At 42.8% G+C, this 22,910-nt stretch overlaps 1 protein-coding gene across 1 annotated transcript in view; it reads left to right on the top strand.

Moving 5' to 3' along the window:
- The window catches only part of SLC7A14 (solute carrier family 7 member 14), a 104,764-nt gene that overhangs the window by 74,669 nt on the left and 7,185 nt on the right, over window positions 1-22,910 (top strand). Inside the window, exons 6-8 of the mRNA XM_016127540.2 lie at window positions 8,104-8,250; window positions 10,744-10,952; window positions 12,849-13,726. Of these exons, the coding sequence (XP_015983026.1) occupies window positions 8,104-8,250; window positions 10,744-10,952; window positions 12,849-13,726 (1,234 nt within the window). The remainder of the gene's footprint in view (window positions 1-8,103; window positions 8,251-10,743; window positions 10,953-12,848; window positions 13,727-22,910) is intronic.

Below are 22,910 nucleotides of genomic sequence, written 5' to 3'. Positions count from 1 at the left end.
AAAAGCTCACATTCAGGGCAGTTAAATGACTGTGGAGCACACGGTGTAAGTAGACCACAGGACCCAAAGCCAGGACTGTGTGAGTCTAAAACCTGTCCGTGAGCAGCTCAATCCAATAGAATCTCTCTACAGTCTATTCAGGATACAGACAATCTGTAAATAGACAAGACCGTAAAGGAGGCCAGGACAGTGGACAATTGGGGAAGGAATGTGTGTTGCCTAGGTATGGAACTAGAGAAAGAACTGTTTTTAAATCTAATCCCAGCATTTGACCCAAGGTGGAGAGTCCATCTGGGGCCTGAGGGCAGTTGAGCAGGCCCAGTGGATGCTGGTTATAAACTCTATTCCGGTGGCATTGTTCACGCAGAGAAATTCACCTGGCACGGTCTGGGAGTTGAGAGTGGCCTGGACCAAAAGGGCATTTTTAGACCTCACTCCTGTCATCAGAGTGATGTGGCTCATGCTAAAGAAAAATGGGAAGGTCCTAATGGCAAATTCTTTATACTGACAAGTAGTTCTAAGTCGCACCTGGATTCTTCCTCTAGGATGATTAAAAATGCTTACTTTATGAATTGATTGGTAAAATTCACCAGCCCATTCTTTTTTTTTTTTTAATAGTAGGACATAAATCAGAGAATTTTGAGCTAGAAAGAATCTTAGAGGTCAGCTGGTCCTATCCCTTCTCTTAAGAGGTAGAGACACGAGGCCCAGAGAAGCAAACCTGCCTAGGATGGTGCAGAAGGAAGTCTAGGATTCCACCAGTTTTGTTTTTGCAGCTTTTGCATAGGCTGGTTTTCCTCCAAGATGTCCAAGGACCAGAAACATCTCTTGGACAACACTCAAAATAGTGTCTGTTATTCCGAACCATGCCACACTGTTCGATGCAGAGAAATAAGCAAGGAAGCAATTTCAGCCAAGATTTCTAGTCTTCCACTTATCTGTACGAATTCCAAAGAATCACAAAATTCATGCCGCCTCCTTGAAATAAATAAATCTTGAAACTGGTTAAAACCAGAAGAGACAAAGAAACACTGTTGACCCCATTCTGGATCCCCAAATCTATATTTTCTTATGATACAAATTGTTCCTTTCCTATCAAATAAAAGAAACAGCAGATATAAGAGTGACAGAGAAAAAATGTTTTTCTGGAACTCCTTTGCATTTTCATCATAGTGCACAAAAATGTTCTCACCATTTTCTTAACAATGTAAGAAATTATTGGGTCATGGGCTTACTGTAAGACTTTGGCCAACAGCTAACTTGTACTTTCAGGTTTTCTTACCTATGAAGTTAGAAAACTAATTATACCAAATGTTAGCAAAAGAATAGAAATTTGGATTTTTTTGCATATGCACATTATGTGGTTAACAATAGTTATAATGACAGAAAAATGGAGCTAGAATTTATTCGCTATCTGCTATGTGCCCACTTTGTGCTCTATGAATATTATCTCACTCTTATAACAAAACTTTAAAGCCAGTGCTGCCATCCCCACCTTACAAGTGGAGAATCCAAGGCTCAGAGAAGCTGGGTAACTCACCTGAGGTCACTTAGCTAGTTGGTGTCAAGCATGTAATTCTTGCCCAGGTCTTCATGGCTCTAAAACTTTTTCTACTACATCAATGTCTTGTGTATGATGACTTTCCCTTTTGAGCATTGTTTAAAAAAAGAAGAAAAGAAAACAAGAAAAGGAATAAGTTAATTCATCTAACATGTTATATTTTCATTTCCTTTAAACTTTCCCAAAATCATAGAGTCTTGGAACTGGAAAGGACATTAAGAGATGGCCTATCTTTTTTCTTATCTTCAAAGGGGAGTATGGTTAAACCAGTCCAGGCCAAATGTGCATTGCTTACCAAGACATCATGTCAGAGCAATTCAAAAACTTTTCTTAATTACTAGAGTCATGTTTAATTTTCAAAATCTTCCTAATAGCTTACCTAAATGGCCCGCGCTGTAGTCTATGCCCCATGTGAAAACTGGAAAGAGTTAACATCCTCCGAGTAAATACTCTTTGTCCATGCTGAAGAAGATGAATCTTTTAGCCTTTCCCTCTGTGTTTTTTCTGGGGTCTTTATTCTCTTTGGGTGGGGGGGGGGAGGGGGCAAGGGGAGTCTCCTCTTCCCTTCCTAGGGCCTCCACATCTTTCCTCAGTCAGGAGCCTCCTTCATCAAGGAAGGAGCTAATCAAGCTTAGCCTTAAAGGCTCTCCGCTTACACATCCCAGGTTCTCATTAGCTTTTGCAGCAAGAAACAAAAATCAAAAATCAGGCATAAAAAAGAAAGACGCCATTTCTAACACTTAACATTTTCTTTATGACAAACCTTTCCATATACACTTCTTTAATTTTCACAATAGCCCTGCAAAATAAGTACAATGATCTCCACTTTTACATCAAAATAACCGAAGCTTAGAAAAGTTAAGGCCACGGATCTTGATCATAAAAGAGTTGAAATTCAATCCCAATCCTACATGAGCCAAAGTCCTGATTGATGAACTCTGCTACCCTATGGTAGTAGACACATGGGATCAATTGGCTTTTTTGTACCTTTGGCCACTGACTTCACTCCAACCCAAACCTACTACCTTGAGTAGGCTTGTCATTGGCCACCAAAAAATCTTGGCTGAGAGTTTGGATTTTTTACTGCAAACCCACTTTTCTCTGCAGGAAATTCAAAATGTGTGCCCTACTGGCTGTGACTAAAAGCATCACCTGAACACAAAAGGACATCCCAGTGTGAAGATGTCGCTGACTCATTCTCTTTGCTATCTGACTGGCCTTGGATTTCTGCATAGTAAATTTCCTCCCTGGAGAACTGGCCTGGACCTGTTCTTTCTCAACTTTGGTTTCAGGTCACTTTTCCAGTCAAGCAAAGCCACTTTGAATGTAGATCCTACTTTTTAAGGTCTGACGCCTTCTCATGAGCACGTCACCCACCACGTTGATAAACACACTCTCTACTCTGTTATCTAACAATCGTCAGTAAAAGTGAGTTGCCTACTTTACAACCACATGAACTTTTTCACTCTTTAGGGAAAAACTGACTCCTACCCTTGACAAGGGACTAGTTCAGAGTTCCAATTCACTTTATTCTTCAATCACTTTAGGTAGGATGGGATGGAGGAAACCATTGTGTAGGAGATGGTTTATAAAGTTACCATTGCATGACTTGAAACACAGTTCCCAAAGTACTTTGAAAGGGTTAATGAGCAATCTGGCGAGCCATAGACCCCGTATAAGCCTACTCTTTCCCTGCTCCAGCCACTTCCTTCCAAAGAAAATAGCTTAAGGAATGGTTTACTCACTTACAGGTTTTGGGTCAAATGCTTCTTTGGTCTTGAAGAGCTTAAGAACAACAAACATTTTTTTCCTATATCAAATAACTGCTGGCCCTCAGCTGAACCCCTGCTTCCATCTGCAATCCCTCAGCCCCCAAAAATTGTTGGATGTGTATTCCCTGTATGTTATTTGTTCTTGATGCTATCTTATGGTTTTTTCTTTAACCAAATAGACACTACCAGAACAAATAGCTCCTAGGAAAATGGTCAGTAGCGAATATTTGTGGGGAATGCTGATAGCCTCCAAACAAAGGAAAAGTTCTTTTCCATGTTGTCTACATTTGAATCCATTTGTTGGAACCTATTAGCACATTCCACCATCACTGTAAATAGGCTGCTGACAGATCTGGAGTATGAGCGAGGTAGGAAATGAAATTAAAGTTGTAATTTTGTTACCTTGGGAGTAAATTATATAAAGGTGCCTAATTATCTCCTAAGCATCTGGCAAATTGGCTAAGGCAGCATATGAAGGCCACCTCATCCCAATGCCTCTCAAATATCAGCAAGGCACAGGGGCCAGCTTTCAGGGACCCCACACACTGAGTAGCAGGCCACTAATGACACTGCTTGTGACAAATAATTAAGCAGCCGTCTTCCAGCAGCGGCTTTCCTGCAAAGCTCTATAGAGGCACAGACTGATCTGGATTCCCTAGCTGAACAGCTAGCTATATGGGGTTTACTTTGGAAAGCAATTCCTGCTTATGACAGCAAATTAAAAGTCGATGCTATTTTTTATTTATGTAAAACATTAAAGGCAAGTTAGTGTAAAGTACCAAGCCAGTAACACACAAACACATGTGCACGCACACACACACACACACACACACACACACACACATCACCCACCAGTTTTGTTCACAGATGCTCATTGCCAGGTACCTCACATTCTTTCATACATGGAAAGGCATCCTAATCATAAATTCCAGTGGCCAGATCTGAGATTTGGATAGAGTAAAGTGCAAAACGGTTTTAGTGGTTACTTGAGTTGAGACACACCCATACACTTTATTTCATGGCTCTTTTGTATTCACCAATCAGGGATCAATTGCTTGCAAGAAAGAAACTCATTCAAACTAACTCAAGTAAAAAGGTGACCTTATTTGCTAATCTTATTAGCTTCTCTTTGATAATCTGTTTATTTAATCTATATCTTGTTAAGCCAGGGCCTGTTTGATCTTGGCAGGTGGGCTGGTTTTTCTCCCTTTGCCTTCAGTCCCCAGATCCATGCTCCACCCTTCATGGTCTGTTCTGTGCTCCAGAAGACTCCTGCTGTTGCTTCCTGTTAGGTTTAGCCAATGGAAGATACTATCAGAAGATCAGAAGGGGAGAAGAGAGCAAGGCCATGGGTATTTCCTCTTCACTCCCTCCCAGACTTAGCTCCCTTAATCCCTTCGTTGAAATCATTTCCTTTGAATGATCTAAGTTAAATTTTGTTTCCTGCCTCATGCAGTAGAACCTCCAAATGTCCTACCTTTGACCTATCCAGTCTTTCTTCCACTATAATTGCTTTCTAGTTCTACACACATGCAAATTCAGCCTAACAGACATTCTCTTTGCAAACTTATTCTCTCTCTTCCCAACTTGATTATAGTTAACTTTCTGGTATCTAATTATTATCAGTAACTGCCATCTATTCTTTCACTCACTTGGAAAATAGTAGAATTCGTGTTTTTAAAAATAATATAAATATGTATTAACCTTATTCAGTTTGTTATCACAGTCAAGGTTGCATTTCGGATTATGCCGTATCCCTTAGACTCCAAGCCAAGCCCCACAAGGTCAAGCTCAGAGAACTTCTTGCTCATGACTTATCTCCACATCACCAGGCATAGTGCCTGGCACATAGGAACAGTTAATAAAGATGGGTTGAGGAGAAGGAATTTGTTTTGCCCTTGGTTTCATCTGTTCTAGAAAAACTTACAACAGTTATAAAAATACTACTGGTAAGAGTTAATATTTATTGAGCACCTTCTGTATTCTAAGACTACACATTATTATATTATCTCATTTAATCCTTGTAACAACCCCATGAGCTAAGGACTATTATTCTCTCTATTTAATTGATGAAAAAACTGGGCTCTTCGAGGTTAGATACTTGTTCTAGGTCACCAAGCTACTATGCAACAGAACCAACCTAGATCTGACAGTCCACAAAGTCTACACTCCTAACCTAATCCTATCCTGCCCACATGTACAGTCTTGGGATTCCCTCTGGAGCCTACAGTATCCCTCTCCTCCAACTGCTACACGGTCTCTGCTTCAAACTGAAAGCCATGCTCCATGACTTTCACTGAGTTTTCTCTTCTCCAAGTTAGACATCCCCAGGTCCCCACCTGTTCCTCACATGGTGTGGTATACAAACTTCTCACCTTTTTCTAGGGTAAATTTGCCCCAAAATTCTTGTTTAGGACTCTCCCATCCTCTTTTCCTCATGAGCTCTTCTAGTATCTGTGACCTTTCAGTTCAGATAGGCATGACACCACAGCACTGGGACACGCTAATTGGGAGTGATTCATCTTCATACTTATTGTCATAGCAGGTCACTGTATGATTTACAAGAGAGGGTGTGTGTGTGTGTGTGTGTGTGTGTGTGTGTGTGTGTGTGTAGAACAGTGTTAAAGGTATAGAAAGCAGAACCTATTTTCTGGAAGCTTTCTTAAAGCAAGGCTTCTCTTGATTTGGAGCACTTAGTGAGCCTGCAATCCCAGCATTGTTCATCTTTGCAGGCCAGAAACATTTTCTAGACAAGTGAAAATAAGCTTATTTCTAAGCCTGTGAGCCTCCACATACAACACAGTGAGATATGTTTTCTCTCCTTGTCTGAAGGCCAAAGACATTTTCCATACCCTGAAATAAAGGACTTCACTGAATTGAAATCAGGAGTTCTCTCCTCTCCCAAAAAGTAGCTCTCTGGCAATGGAACTGCTTGTTTGAGAAATTCTTTCTACCTGAGTTATTAGACTAGACCAGGACTCCTTAGATTTCTTTTGTGTGTATATCATTTCCCCCATTGGCAGTCTGGCAAAGCCTATAAACCCCTTCTGAGAATTGTGTTTATAAATGAATAACCTAATTACATAGAAAATCAAAAGGAATCAATTATATTGAAATATAGTTATAAAAACATTTTTAAATTCTGATAAAATAATGTGCTTCTTTATTAGTACATTAAATATTAACATTTAATATTTAGTGTACTAATTTCAAACTAGCAATAAGAATAATTGCTATTCTGAGTTCTGTAACAACTCTAATAAGGTAGGAAAATGTCTGATTGCTACTGATAACAAAATTATAGGTACAGTTAGTTTACCATCTACTTTCACAATTAAAAGAAATACTAACATTCGGTCAGAGGTTAGTGAAAATAGAGATGTCATTTCTTTCTCAGCAAAATTCACAGGCTCCCCTGAGTTGCATGGACCCAAGGATAAAAATCCTGAGTAGGGAACTGAAACATTAGAATCCTAATGAGAGAGACTGTAGAAGAGACCAGCTCATTCTGCAGATGAGCAAAGATTCTTTTTGAAGGTTTGAGAGATCTTCAATATTGTGATGTACGTTGTAAGTTCTGGTACTTAGTATTTTGTTTTTTACTTATTAATAAATCAATGGGAAAGGTAAGACTGAAAATTTAGAAACAGGTATCTGCTTCGCATATGTTTGGAATTTCATCATTTATAAACTAAATGTGCAGAAAAGAGGGAAAAAGATCTAGTCTGCAAAGAACTTCACTCCTGGATCCCCACTAAAGCTTATGTGCATCCCATACACATAAGTCCAGAAAAATCTCTCTCACCTTCTGCTAAACAGATATCCTCAAGCATTCAAAGAGGCATAGTTTTTATTTTCAGCTGATAATGAAGACACCAAGGTGGGGAAATTTCATTTATACTTTAGTAGATTCTTTGGAAGAAAGTAACACACTCCTCAATGGAAGATTTTCACTGACATCTTGACTTTATAAAGTCCCAACCATCCTTGGAGCCAAGTACTCTCCTGTCAGACATCCAGCAGATGTCACTGGATACCACCTCCCGGCTTTACACTGCCTCATACCTCATCTGTTCTCCTGCCTGAAAGCCCGCGTAGGTCAGTCACTGAAGGCCCCAAAAGAAAAAGAAAAATGAAATTGTCTTCACCTGTCTTCCATGGAAGACAGAAGAGTATCTGAAGATCTGAAAATATTTTATATCATTTTAGATCTGGAAAGTTACCATAGAGATGCTCTATTAGGGGCACTAACAGTAATTTGGACAAGATACTTCTTTGTGCAGAAGCATCTGAGCCCCTTAAACTAAAGCCAGAAGTGCCCACCCCATGTCTCTGTGACAGTCACAAGTACCTCCTCACATTTACAGACACCTCCTAGAAGTAGTCATACAGCCCCCGGTTGTGGTTGAGAACCAATGGATAAAAAGCACAGAGAGGTACGTGAGTTCCCCCCAACACAAAGGGATTGCCAACAGAGTGATCTTTTTTTTTTATAGCCCAACTTATTTCCAAAAACAGTTTGCATGTTGAATGACCTAGTTTTATTTGGGCATAAGTCTTCTTATCTCCATTTCACACTTGGGGGAATTGCAGTGTCACAGTTAGAAAATAGAGGAGATCAGAACTCAAGTGTGTAGTACAAGTTCGACAGTGTTACCCCCTCTGCCACTCAGTAATGTCTGCAAGGCATTGGCCAATTGTGGGTAACACATGTAAGACCCTGGTGCTATCCCGACACTCTGAGTCTGACAAATATCATCATCCTTACAGGTGCTGCAAGGAGCGGCCACGTGTTTCTACGCTTTCATTGGTTTTGACATCATCGCCACCACTGGAGAAGAAGCCAAGAATCCCAACACATCCATCCCTTACGCTATCACCGCCTCCCTGGTCATCTGCCTGACGGCATATGTATCCGTAAGTACCAAATGTTTGCAGAACCTTCTCGTGACCTTTTCATATTTGACCTTAAAATGTGGCTCTGGGATTGGGTTCCTTTCTGACAAGAAGTGGTCCTTTCTTTGTGCCTTCTTGGTGTTTTTATGCATGTGTCCATGCTTCCTGTATCCCCACCCACCCATGACAAGAGGAAAATCAGGACTCCAAACTGGAGATGGAAAAAGCCCCAGGCCCTCACTTCAGCCATGGCCTTCAAGCCTCCATCCCTGCCCATTCTGCACACAGGCTCTTGGTGTCCGCTGCTGCCCAGGGATGGAGTGCTGGGAGTGGGCTGCCGTCCAAGGAGCTCAGATCATAGGCTGGCAGTAACGGGTGGGTGTGCGAGCATTGTGGGCCTCTGTGCACCCTCCTCAATGCTCTTCTGTCTTCTGGGAGCTTCCCGGCAGCAAAGAGGCGAGGCTCCCCCTGGGTGGGAAGAGAGTACACCACCTAGAGATGCTCCTCCTCTTAAATTCCAGGGGAAATGCAGTTTCTTCCTGCTGTTGCTCCCTTTTTCACTGGCTCAAGCTCGCCCCTGCCCCTTCGGGCTTCCCTGCCAAGGGCAGTCCTCAGAATAAAGCCTTTTGTGCCCAGGATCAATCACATTCTCAGATGCTCCTCACACTTTTGATGTGTCATCTCTCAGCTCCTATCCTAGAATTTCTATCATCACATGAACATGCCCTGCAGCTCCCGGCAATGGAGAGAACCAGCTGATAAGCCAACAGGTGTGGCTACACAAATGCCCCCAGGCTCTGAGAGTTTCACCACTCAGTCACCACCAGTTAGGAAAGAGCCAGGCAGCAAAGGTGTCCTAGGTGTCCTAGAGCCCTGCCCACCCTGTCGTTTCTGTTGCCACAGCCTGTGAAAAAACGCCATCTTCCCTTCTCCCTTTCCTCCTCCCCAGGGGAGGGGGACAGGGAGAACATCTTTAGCAACTACTTAAAGAAGCCAGGTCAACTGATCATTAAGACAAGCTGCAGAACAAGATTGTCCCAGAAACCAAAGGAAAACACAAGAGCAGTTTTAGATGTGGTCTATAGAAATTCAGTTGCCCACCCAGACATGTATGGATAGGACAATTATTGCCTCCCACTGTCACACACATACAAGTGGCTTCATCTTACCCACATCCTGATCATCCCTGCAGACGGAGTGTTCAGAGAGTGATGGTGATGTGAGAGGAGCATCAGAGACACACTGCTCTGCATTTCTCGTCCTCTTCCTCCCTCATACCTCCCCCTCCTCTGGGGGTCGACCCTTGCAGCACCCACAGTAAAGTTAATAATCACAGTTTCTCCCTTAGAGTAGCACTGTATAGACTGCAAAGTACTCCCGTGCATCTACCAGCTCTTCACCTATCCTGATGGAGCGTGGGTAGGAGATTCAACAGAAATGGCTGTAAGATCAGCCCCACTCTCCTCCAGGGCACATGCGAGTGATGATGCTGCTGGGAAATATTCTTTGAGAATGCGTAGGCAGTGCCCCAGGAGCCGTTTGGCCCTGTGCCGATCAGCGGTCTGCCATTCCACCGCCAGAAGAACCAACTTGCCAGGCTGTGGCGGTTCATCCTGCTGGCCTCCCTACTGGCCCATGGCTTCACTGGAGGATCCTGGCTCCTGACGAATTGGCAAAGAAGTAATCTAGAAATGCACCGCCCTCTCCCTTTTAGGCTCTGAACTCCCTTCTTGATGCCAGCATTAGCTTTTGCAAGCCAGGGGGCTTTCTTGCCTGGGGCTGATTCTGAAGAGAGGGATGGCAGATCCGTGAGATAAGAAGGGAGATAGTTCCTGGTTAAGTTATTCCTGGTTATGCAAAGCCATAGTGGTATTATAGCCCAGAGCGGGACTGGACTCCCTCCCGATGCCTTAATTAGTTCGTCGGCCTGCCTGGCTGCCTTGACTGGGCTACAGAGAGGAGATGGAAATAGGAATCCTCATCTGGGTCCCAGCAGTTCATTGGCTGTGGATCTCCTCTGCACTTCCCTTTGGAGTTTTGATCTCTGGTTCAGGGTAAGAGGGAGTCCAGTTAAGACCATGTAGGACTCTGAAAGTATAAAAGAAAAGAGATTCTTGTCATGTGGCCTGAGTCTTATGGTCACTGCCAGGCCCTGGCTCCCGTGCCTGTGACTGCAGGTCCTTGAACCTGGAAGTATCCGCCCTTCACTGAACTGTCAGTGTAGCTCTGCTTTCATGGGGCTGAAATACCTGCAGACTTATTCCTCATGAAAGGGCCACAGAGCGATATTAGAGATTTTCTGGTATAGTCTACTACATATGGGGAGAAAATACTGAGACCAAGAGCTCCAAAGGCCAAATGACATCTAAAGTAGAGGCACATGCCGAGAAGCGGCAGATCCAAACCACCACGCAGGCCTCTGACACCAGAGCAGGGCCCTTCCCCTCCTGTGAGGCATTCATCCCCGCTGTCAGTCCCCTCTACCTCCAGCCATGTTTTCTCTTGTTTCAACAGGTGAGCATGATTCTAACTCTGATGGTGCCGTATTATGCCATTGACACGGAATCCCCACTCATGGAGATGTTCGTGGCTCATGGGTTCTATGCTGCAAAGTTCATAGTGGCCATTGGGTCGGTTGCAGGACTGACAGTCAGCTTGTTGGGCTCCCTCTTCCCAATGCCAAGGGTCATTTACGCCATGGCTGGTGATGGGCTCCTTTTCAGGTAAGGGCTATTCTCTGTGGAATGTATTCTGTTCTGCCATGCCTATCTAGGGAGAATGTCACCCGCTGTCAGCCTGACTGTAATCTTGATTCAAGTGCTGTGGAACTTGTCACATATCCTGGCAAAGAGTTGGAGTGGGAAGAGCTTAGGCCCTGAAACAGCCCCTCAGTTTGACTCTGGGTCCCTCGATCTAGCGCAAACTGCTCTGTTCCCCTAACTGCCCCTCTCCTCCTATTTGACACTCTGTGCTCCTCTGTAAAGATGGCAGGACCCAAACTGCTTCACTGGGTGGCCTCCAGAAGGAAGAACTCATATCAGGGACACGTCAGGCCTGCCCACATGCTGAGGCCTGACAACTGCCCCTCTCTCCTCAGCCCCTCTGAAGCTGAAAAAGTTCAAAGTTACAGTCAAAGAAAGAATATGGCCCTATGAACAGAACTTAGTAATCATAGCAACAATAGCTGCCATTTATCAAATATTTGTGTATTCCAGGTGCTTTATACACAGTATCCCATTTAGTCGTCACAATAACTCTAGTTTACAGATGAGTATACTAAATGGGTATATTCAGAGGAAGGAAAAAAACTTGCCCCGAATCCCCCAGCTGTTGAGTTGGGGGGTGTAACTGGGGGGCAAAGCAAGATTTGAACTCAGGACTGTCTGGATCCATAGACTAGATTTTTAACCACACAGGTATATTGACACTTCCACCACTCTACGTTGGCCATAAAGTAGCCTATCTTCTCATGGTACAAAAAGGATGTAGTCCCATCACTTGGTTCCCAGTGCCCATCATGTGAGGGGCCGGTAAGGAAGACATTCTTCCAGTGCACAAAGCAAGGAGCAAACCATGGAAGCCAAGGAGCTCTCATGGGTACAAAGAGATCCAGCTTAGGGACTTTATTTCTGCCATAGGCTGTCATCTGTTTCTCTGGTTCCTCAACCCACCTTTTGAAGTCATCACCAGGTCAGAGCTGCTGTGTTTATAAAGCTAGACAGATTAAAACCTGCCCATGGGGGAGGTGTGGCAACTTCACGCATCCCAAAGGCTTTTCCACTGTGAAAGAGGAAATTAAGAGGAAAGATACTGGGCATCCAAGCGCAATTTATAGTCTTGTGTGAAACCTGAAAATAAGGGAGGAATGGAAGAGGAGGGAGGAGGGAGGATCAGGAGGAGAGAGAGGAGGAGAGCGGGAGCCGACTTAAGGCCCACAGGGAACTGCTGAGGCCGCAGCTGCCGTTCGACCACCATTGTTGGGCTTCTCCACTTGGTAACTGGCTGGGTTTAGCCTGTACCTATGAGCTGAGCACAGGTTCTTAATTACTGTGTTATTTTATCAACTAAATCCCTGTATTTCGGTTGTAGAATAATGCTTCTCAAGCTTTGGCATAAATCAAACTCTAGAGGTTTTTTTAAAAGCATGATTTCAGAAAAACTATCAGCCCCGCTCCCAAAGATTCTGACATAGTAAAGTAGGTTGCAGGTGAAACCTAAAAATACGTATTTCTCACAAGCTCCAAGATGATGCCGGTGCTACGGATCCATGGACCATGCTTTGAGTGACACAGGTCTAGAGGACCCCCGAGCAGGTGTATGGTTTCTCCAACTCTCACTTCTTCCTGGAAAAACCTAGACTTCAATATACGTTTCTGAAATACCTCCTAGATTCAATTCAACCTTCACATACATAACAAATTAGAAACTTTAATTTAAAAGTGTGTCTCAAAACTAAGGAATGAAGCAAAATCATCTTGAATTATATTCCAGAGATAGGAACCAAATCCCGGGGTAGGGACCACAGCTGTGTTTAAAGCAAGACAAGGGGGCATTAAGCCACGTTGCAGCTGATCACCAGCTATAGCTCAGCTTACTCTGTGCTTTTATTAACCCTCCAGGTTTCTGGCTCATGTGAGCTCCTACACAGAGACACCAGTGGTGGCCTGCATCGTGTCAGGGTTCCTGGCGGCTCTCCTCTCACTATTAGTCAGCCTGAGAGACCTGATAGAGATGATGTCCATCGGCACACTCCTCGCCTACACCTTGGTCTCCGTCTGTGTCTTGCTTCTTCGATACCAGCCAGAGAGCGACATTGATGGTTTTGTCAAGTTCTTGTCTGAGGAGCACACAAAGAAGAAGGAGGGCATTCTGGCTGACTGTGAGAAGGATGTGTGTTCTCCTGTGAGTGAAGGGGAAGAGTTTTCTGGCCCTGCCACGAACACGTGTGGGGCCAAGAACTTACCATCCCTGGGAGACAATGAGATGCTCATAGGGAAATCAGACAAATCAACCTACAATGTCAACCACCCCAACTACGGCACTGTGGACATGACCACAGGCATAGAAGCTGACGAATCTGAAAACATTTATCTCATCAAGTTAAAAAAGCTGATCGGGCCCCGTTACTATACCCTGAGGATCCGGCTGGGCCTTCCAGGCAAAATGGACCGACCCACAGCAGCTACAGGGCACACGGTGACCATCTGCGTGCTCCTGCTCTTCATCCTCATTTTCATCTTCTGCTCCTTCATCATCTTTGGCTCTGACTACATCTCAGAGCAGAGCTGGTGGGCCATCCTTCTGGTCGTTCTGATGGTGCTGCTGATCAGTGCCCTGGTGTTTGTGATCCTGCAGCAGCCAGAGAACCCCAAGAAGCTTCCCTACATGGCCCCCTGCCTCCCCTTCGTGCCCGCTTTTGCCATGCTGGTGAACATCTATCTCATGCTAAAGCTCTCCACCATCACATGGATCCGGTTTGCTGTCTGGTGCTTTGTGGGTAAGCAACTTCCTTTGGAGACTTGAGAGTTCCCTTTTAGGGCCTCAAATAGGCTTATCCCAGAATTACTCCCTGGTTCTAGGGACCCCCGCTTTCTGCTTTAGAGTCAATAAGGCCAGTCATACCCTTTCTACCTGTAGGTTCTTCATTGTTGGTTCTGAAGAAGGATGTTGATCAATCCATCTCTTCATTGATTCTCATTACTGGGCATTCTTCTCATGGATAAATAAAACCATAAAAAGTCTACTTTAAATGAATTTACATTTAAAAAGGAAAAATAACATTGTAAAAGTGAGAGCGGGAAAGGTCAATTAAAATTGTCTTAGAAACTAAAAATTATGAGACTAAAAATCATGAAACTAAAAATTGTGAAAAAAGTATTTGTCTTATATATGACAAAACTGAGTTAAAATAGCGGCCATGTCCTAATTTTTTAAACGAGCTAAGTATGAACTAAGTGTGGATTTTTTGGCAAAATTTTTTGGACAAAATTGCATCATGGCACCATTTAAATCTCTTACTTCACATCAACTTTTATAAAATATTCAAGAGTCTTTTATTTTCTCCCAAAGTCCTTTCTTCATCCTTTGATATTTTAATCATCCACGATCATCCTTATTGATTTTCTCCCCTTCTGATGATAACTGATATGATTCTGTCAGGTCCTCAGTTGTTCATAGCTATGAGCGTGGATGAGAGTTGCTCTCTTTACACTCAATTTTACTGCCTTAAAAAAGTTCTGTACCTTTCCGAAGACTTCTAATTTTCCTTTGTGATCAATTTATATTTCACTCTCATTATGTGTTTATCATATCTAACAATCACTGATGTTTATGAGATGCCTGGGAATTGGTGCTTATGATAACTTGAAAGGGATGTTTAAGTGAAGTTTCTTAGTCACTATTTTTATGTTTCTTATAGAACTTGGTAACCCTAGGTAGAGTCTCTGGTAATAAATACTTAGCTGAAGAGGATCCTTAGGTGCTCTATGGAATAGGAAAGTAACAGAATAAGTAACCTCTGCCTTAAAAAGAAGCAAGACAAATACATATGAATCAACTAGCCTGGACAAGGCTGCATGGAGACTCATGAATTAGTAGTCCATCTACTCCCTGAGATCAGGGATATGGGTGTTCAACATTTTTTCCTCTGAACCTCTAATATGATAATTGCATGCTCAAGGTCAACAGGAGTAACAGGAAGTAATTCACAGAGCTATTACTACAATATCCAGGATTCCAGTGCTAAGATCCAGGCCTCTTACTTCCTTTCCAGAGTACCTCAGAGCGGACCTTTTTATTTGACCAGAATGGTTGATATGTAGTTTGAGCAGATTAACACATAACATCAGGGCTGGTTTCATGGGCATATGCCCTGTGCAGTTACATAGGGCCCTGGTTTAATGCTCAGCTGCTGCATTCTTGAATTCTTAATAATTTTTAATAAGAGTCTCCAGGATTTCATTTTGCACTAGGATCTACAAATTAAGTAGCTGGTCCTGCATAATATCTATGGTTTCTGGAATACCAAAGGCATTTTGCAAAAGTGGTGAGGTGGCAGGGGCCTTTGTCTTTGGAGTCAAATCACAGCTCTGCTACCTCTGTGTCTCGTGACCTTGGGAAATTCACTTAACTACTTCAGGCCTCAATTTACAGTTTACTATCTGTAAAAATGCAGATAATTTACTAGCCTTGATCTGGTGGCCATTTGGGGCTTAAATAAAGATATATTGGTGAAAGTGATAAGAATTATTTCTTTCCTGCCTTTCTTTTAAAAATCTAAAATGATTCATTGTCCCCCAGACTAGCTATCACATGCCAAAGCACAGCATGAACCTGTTCTGACTCAGATTGCCCTCCCAGTTATCAGGCAGAAGAAAACTCCCAGAGAGCCTTTTGCAATCTTGCTGATAGCACAGACTTCAAACTTGCTCCAGAAACCGATACTCCCTGACATGGAAGGATGCCACCCTGCAGCCTGGGGCTGGCCACACAGAGGGCACAGGAGCCCACAGCTCAACAAGCACCTAGTTACAAGCTGCTTGCTAACTGCTTTAGTGTCACGATCTTTGAAAGCTGGTGTTCAGTTTCACCTAGAAAAAGATCCTCAACCCTGACTCCACACACATCAGGATCACCTGAGTTGTTTCTAAAATATTTTATGCTCAGGATCCCCCCACCCCACTCCACCTCCACCCAGAGTTTTTCTGATTCAGTTGGTCTTTTTTGGCCAATTTGGGGTATTTTTTTAAAGCTCTTCCAGGTGATTTTAATGTGCATCCAGGTGTAAAATTATCTAGAACAATGGTCTCAAAGTGTGCTCCCAGACTAGCAGCATCAACGTTATGTGAAAACTAGTTAGAAGTGAAGTTTTGGGCCCCATCCTACACCTACCAAATAAGAATCTCAAGGGCAATTTAGGTATTAACAAGCCTTCAAGGTGATTCTGGTGCATGCTCAAATTTGTGAGCCAGTCATCTAGAGAGAAGAATAAGAAGACATTAGCAAGCAAGGCAGATAATTTAATTACAACAACTCCCTATTTTTCAAAACAAATTTGTTCATGTATAAAATATACCCATCCTGCAACCCCTCAAATTGGCTTATAAAATCTTTAATGACCTTATAGAATAAATACCCCACCTCTAAACTTCTGAGTCTCCAAAATGTCAGATTTTGCTTCTTAATCTCTCTATTCATAGTATAGCTTTCCTGGGGAGAACAGTAGAGATATTTTTAAATGAAGCTTCTTATGAAACATCGGCTACTTTTTAAAAAGATTTACATGGTTAGGCTGAGTCATCACTTGATAATCTGCTTGGATACATTTTTTTACCCAACCTTCTCTAAGTGAATCTTAATTACAGCATTTTTGTCACAATGTTTTGCTAAGCATTGACCTTCAGAAGACACGACTCATAATGTTAAACAAGGCACAAGTCTCAGCAAGATTTCCTTCGGGGAAAGAGAAATAATACAATAGCAAATGTTTAATAATTGCAACGAAATAAGCACAAAGCGACCTTTGTTTTCCTTTTCTCTTAGCTGATGTAGTTTTGTAAAGAACACCTCAAAGAGTTGGGCAGAGTCTCAGGGGACATAAGAATAGCAAGGACCAGTGAGAGAACACTGTACAGTGGTATTTTCACGGGCATCTTTCATATCTGCTGTTCTCTGTGGGCTGTTATTATGAATTAATCATCTGTTAGACCAGTGTGAGGGGCTGGGGACTGCCAACTTTTTATCTGGAATATTTTCAATCCCCCTGAGGAAAACAAATTCTTATCTATAGATTTAGAGAACAGTTAACTCACAATTTGGGCAATGGACCCCCATAAATAGTGCAAAGAGAAGACACCTCTTATGGTCTTTATCTGAGCTGTCATCTGAAATCTTATTGGAAATTGACAAAAGCAACCATTTTGATGAAGGGAAGAGGAGAAAAAGAAGAAGGCTATGAATTGGGACTTGAGCGGGCACTGAGAGCTTAAAAATTCTTGTTACTATGTCCCATAAATAAGTTTGAAATTCTCCTTGTAGGCAGAGGAGAAAACTATTGGCAACTTCAACATTGAAATCATGCTCAGAAGAGCAAGAAAAATCATGAAGGCCAGGCTGAGGGTGGCAACAGGGTCAGTGGGATTCCAAGAAGGAGGTGAATATCCCTCAACGGTCAAGGCTGCCTGCTGGCAGAGGTGCTGTGCTGAAAAGGGAGACCCATAGGGAGGCAGAGGTGGGTGATCCCACAGCTCTGCACCTGCAGGCAGCCGAGAATGAAGGGAGGATCATCACAGAGGTGGAAGGCCCTGCAGAGCGTGTGAGCAGTGTGCCTGGAACAGTCTTGAAGCCATGAAAGAAGGGGCGATGGGCTTCTTTCCATCAACATTACATTTGAGAGATTCATCTACAATGTTGCCTATAGTTTTAGTTTATTCATTCTCCTTCTCATTTAGCCTTCCACTGTGGTCATATACCACAAGGTATTTATCCATTCTAGTGTCCCTGAGGCTATAAGAATAGAGCTGCTATGAGCATTCGTGTACATGTGTTTGGTGGTCAAATGGACACATTTCCCTTGAGGACTATTGAGTTAGAAGTATGCTAGCTTGGATTATTACATCTTTTAATATTCTTTAACAAGATTGAATTCAATCTCATGGCCATTATACCCCTCAAATGATATAAGGATCCCCAGTTCCATTTGCAGATAGGAAACTGAGGCATAAGGCAATGTGACTTTATGTTAGTTAGATCAGTTGCAGGATCAAAGAGAGAATCTCCTCACCTCCCCTAATTCCATCCTAAACCCACTCTTCCTGGCTACACCTCATTAAACAAACCCTGTTGTTATTACAATGTGGCGGTATTTTAAAAAATAATCAGCAAAGTTGATAGGGATTGCATTGGATGGGAGGATACCTTATTACCATCTGAGTCTTCATTTCTACATTGGCAAATGCCTGTTTTGGAAAGTTAATCCCAGACTGGTAAAAATAAAAAAGACTGGGCATAACAAAGCACCTCAGTTATCTGCAGCGGGCAGGGCTTCCTGCTGGAAAGTGCACCCCAGGAAGAGGCAGCTCCACCCAGCCTGAGGTCAGGTGGCCCACCTCTTTTCACCCTGAGCATGGAGCTACATGCAGAGGATAGGAAGCTCCAAGGGGACTCCAGAGATCAAGGACCTGCTCCATAATCCAAGTTTCACCCATGCAGTTTGAAATCTGCTGCTTTGTCTATCCCCAGATCACGCAGTCTCTTTTCAGAGCTGAGTTTTTGTTCTAGGTTTTCTCCTATATGATCCAAAAGACCCCCTCCTCCCGCCCCTCTCACTTGTAGGTTTGGGGTCATTTGCTTAACTATTGCAGGATGGATCAAAACAAGTGAAGTAAGTAGGTGTTTTGCCTGCTGGTGCTGGTGCCGAGGTGCCCAGTGTCTGAATGCAGGCTTGGAATTCCTAAACCCCCCTGGAGGCAGCTGGGTGGGATGGGAACCGCCCTCCATTTAGATTCACAAGATGAGAGTCCCAGTACTATTTCAATCACTGATTCATTGTGCAGTTAACTTCTCTGGGATGATGGATAAAGAAGCACTTTTTTATAAAGATATCATAATCCACAGTGTTCTATTACATAAAGACAAAGCCCATTCAAATGTTGAAGATATGATTTTTCATCTTGTCTAGCCCAAACCTCTCATGAGCACATTCTCCACTAGAGAACTCTAACTGGAAAAGAAGCCAAAGCTTCCCTTTGAATATTTGCCTTTGCTGCAAACAGCCTTTTACAGGACTCATTGCCATTACCTTTGATCCGGGCTGGCATTCAGCAAGTTCCCCCTCGTACAGCCATGTCTATCATTAAAACATTGAAACACTTCTGTGCCTGCTGCTAACTAGTTGCTGCCTTGAGTGCCCCTTCCCACTAGGATCCAACAACTAAAAAAAAATAACTCCAGCCCACCAAGCGGGGCCTCCGGGGCCCCCCTTTTCACGCTGTAGCACAAAAATTGATTCCCTTCTGATTTTCATCATCGCACCTGCCTTTCACTTATTATAGGTATAAGATATATAACCACAAAGCAATGGATCAAAGTTTTTAAAGCAACAGCAGAATTAAATATGCAAATAGAATAAATATATTATTTATCAATTAGCCATCTTATTCTCAAGGCTTGGTTCCAGATGGTTTGGCATACGCTAAAACCAAATCCACTCTCAAAAATAAAACTCTGCTGTCTGTAAGGGTTTGCAAAAGAATATGAAACTAGTCCCATTGAGAACCTAAATAACAGTGCCCAAAAACTATTTCAGGCAATGAAAGCACCATTGAAATAAATGTATATTATCATAAGGTGAAGATTTTTTTTCCTCACATGTATAATATTTAGGGAAATTTTAATATTGATAGATAGCAGACGATAGGAATTATTATTGGTTTTTAGATGTGATTACAATACTAAGTTTTTTAAAGGAGTCTATTTTAAAAATATATACTAAACTAAAGATGAAATAGTATGGAAGGGGTTTATTTCAAAATAATCGAAAGAGAAGTGATAGGGATGTAGGTTGGCGTCGGAGGAAGCTTAGTGATGAGTACGTAGGGTTCTTCATACTGGCACGTGGGGTTCTCCCTTTTTGTATCTGTTTGAAATTCTACAAAACGAACACTTAAGCAAAGTTGTTTTCGGTCTATGCCTCATAGCCACCCCTGGTAGATGGAAAGAAAACCGGATTCGGACGTGAAAAGACCCAGAAGCTTCACAGTCCTGCCGCCAACTGTGTCGCCATGGGCAATCCTTGATTTCGTCCTGTGTCCAGTTTTCTGTCTATGAAATGCACATGATCCAAACCTTACGCACCACACACACACACACACACACACACACACACACACACACACACACACGCACATCCTCCCAAACAGGTTAGGAGGAGTCTAACCGAGATATCATTTGTATAACATTCGGGCTCCGTGGGAGAAAGGTGCAACATAAATGATGCCTCATTATGGGACCGCAGCACTCAGTGCTGTTGTGTGAAGTCTAGTTTAGACAGTTCAGGATTCCCAGAATCCCCACAGATTTTTCAGAAACTACCTCATGCTTAGTTCTCTAAGCCAAGTGAAAGAAGGAACAGAAACAAAACACCCTGCTCTACACAGGAGGCTTTTAGCAGCTCTGTTTACTCCTCCTGACACAAAGCCCTTGTCTATGTGTGGCAGATGGTAATACATGTTTCTCTTCTCTCTCTCCCCCTCTCTCTCACTCATTCTCTCTCTCGCTCTCTCTCTCTCTCTCTCATTCTCCCCACCTTTGTTTCTTTGTACTCCTCCATTTTTCCTTTTCTCTGATCCTTCTTTGCCTCACGCGGCTTTTCCTGAATTGACTCAAGGGCCGGCAAGAAGAATAAAGGCAGACAGAACGCCAGAACCTAGGAAAACGCCCTTGCCCAAGCAACTACTTACTCTGTCAGGCTGCACACACAGTCACCTCTTGGTTCATAGCACTCATATTTGAAATGTGTTTTTGAAAACAGAGTGACATACCTTTGAAACTGTAGGGGGCTCAGAGCAAACATTTAAAGGCCCATAAATATCTATGTGGCAGGTTTCCATGGGCTGATTTCCCAAAGTAATCATAGTTGATGCATTTACACAAGCACATGTGCACACATGCATGCGTGCACACACACTCACACACACACACACACACAATGTTCCTTCCAGGCCAAGCCACTCCCAAAGAACAAACATAGACCTAACCTCTTACTGAGTATTTACTGCAATAAGCATAGTCTATAAACCAGCCAGGGGAAGGAAGGTGTGAAGGATTAGATATGCAAAAGATTTTCCTAGATCCATATGGAATGCTGGTTCTGCCCCTCTCAGACTCAGGCAAGTGGCTTAGTCTTTCCTAGACTCTATTTCTTCTTCTGTATAACGAAGGTATTCAAATAGCTAGATAATCCATAGACTCATTTCCGGTCCTAAATATCCATGATTCTACGAGCAATCATACCGAGAATTCCCATAAATATCAATCTACCTGACACCCCAATACCTAGTGGGGGCAGGGAAAGGTCTGTCAGAATAGATGCCAAACCAGTGCTTGAATGAGTTGAGGAGTGGCAGAGAAGTTAGGGGCAAAGGGAAAAGGAAAAAATGGCATTGAGTTCAGCAGGGAAATGAATAAGGTCAAAGAGAGGGATCAGAGAAGAAAGAACTGGTACCTGCCTTGATGTCTAGGAAAAAAGATAGCAATAGATATAGAAAACTGAGCAAAAGGTGTGTGTCTGCTAATTCTACTTAGTTTCCTGAAATTTATTCTCAGGTCTCAGACATGCTTCCAGCAGAGGCATTCTCCAAGAAATGGTATAGGCCCTTTAGAAGAGGTTTTCATTTGATGCCTCATTCTACACAAGGATAGTAAATATCCCCTCTGGCCAACCTGCACCCTCAGACAAGAAAGAATAAAGATCCGTGCTCAGAAAAAATGAAGTCGCTATTTGAGAAGCAATAGCTGCATCTGCAAGTGATTAACTCTAGGATTTATTACCAATTAGGACTATAAATCTCTGCTTACTTTGGCTCCTGAAAAGTTGATTTCATGAGGCGGTGGTGGAAGGGGAGTGTGGGAAGTGACTTGAGACAAGAGAGGAGAAATCCAAGCTTAAGAAGACGCACTTCAAATTGAAAAGGGAGCAGGGTTTCTCAAGTACCAGAGCAGAAAACAGGCTTGACCTTGCTGTTCTAAGCAAACAGCCCAGCAGATGCCTGCAGGGTTAGCGAAGTCAAAGGGATTTGTACCACTCAGAAGACAGTGTTGGGGCGTCCTGAAAGAAGGTTTTATAACTGAGTGGCCCCCAGTGGCCAGGTCATAACATAACCTGAGTTGGCAGTAGAGTATGTGCAGCAGGAGCTTTACGTTCCTGACCTCAGCAGTTTTCAGGAACTATTAGAATGACTATTGGAATCGCCCTGGAACTTTAAAACCATACCTATGCTTGGGTCTCAATTAAGTCAGTATTTCCAAGGGCAGAATTTGAGTATCACAGTGGTTCAAAAACTCCCCAGATGACCCTCAGGTACAGCCAGGGTTGAAAACTATTGCTTAACTGGTATCATTCTCACAGCAACCACATGTTACAGATATGGTGACTCTCATTGTTTTACAGAAGAAAAAACTGAGGCACAAAGAGGCTTAGTAACTGATCCAGGGTTATACAGCTAATAGTGGTGGAGGCAAAATTTGAACCCACAGCTCACTCTTAATCACCATGTCCTATGACCTCCCAAGGATATGGTTCTCAGCTTTCCAGGCTGTGAGCCTTCATGGGCTTTTCCAGGTAGAAAATGGGGCTCTCAAACTATTTTTATATATTATTTCAAAAAAATTCTAACAGAAATGAAACAGTAGGCCATATTAATGGTACGTATTAACTAAGGAGGCAAATTTCTTTCCTTTGCTTGGAGCGACATCAAAACAGGGAGTTGCAATGGATATTTCATGCTTATTAGGAGTTCTCATTCATTCATTCAACAAACATTAAGTGCCAGTTTTCTGCAGTCTATAAAATAGAACCACACACAACAGATGTTCTAAGGCTCATAACAGTGGCATGCACTAGACATTCTGAGAGGCAACAGAAGAAAATAGACAGCTCTGAGTGCCAGTAACGTATCATGCTT

This window comes from Rousettus aegyptiacus, unplaced genomic scaffold (genome assembly GCF_014176215.1).
Source record: "Rousettus aegyptiacus isolate mRouAeg1 unplaced genomic scaffold, mRouAeg1.p scaffold_m13_p_4, whole genome shotgun sequence".
NCBI classification, from domain to species: domain Eukaryota; kingdom Metazoa; phylum Chordata; class Mammalia; order Chiroptera; family Pteropodidae; genus Rousettus; species Rousettus aegyptiacus.
Note: the sequence above shows the minus strand (reverse complement) of the source record. Positions and strands in the feature narration are given on the sequence as shown.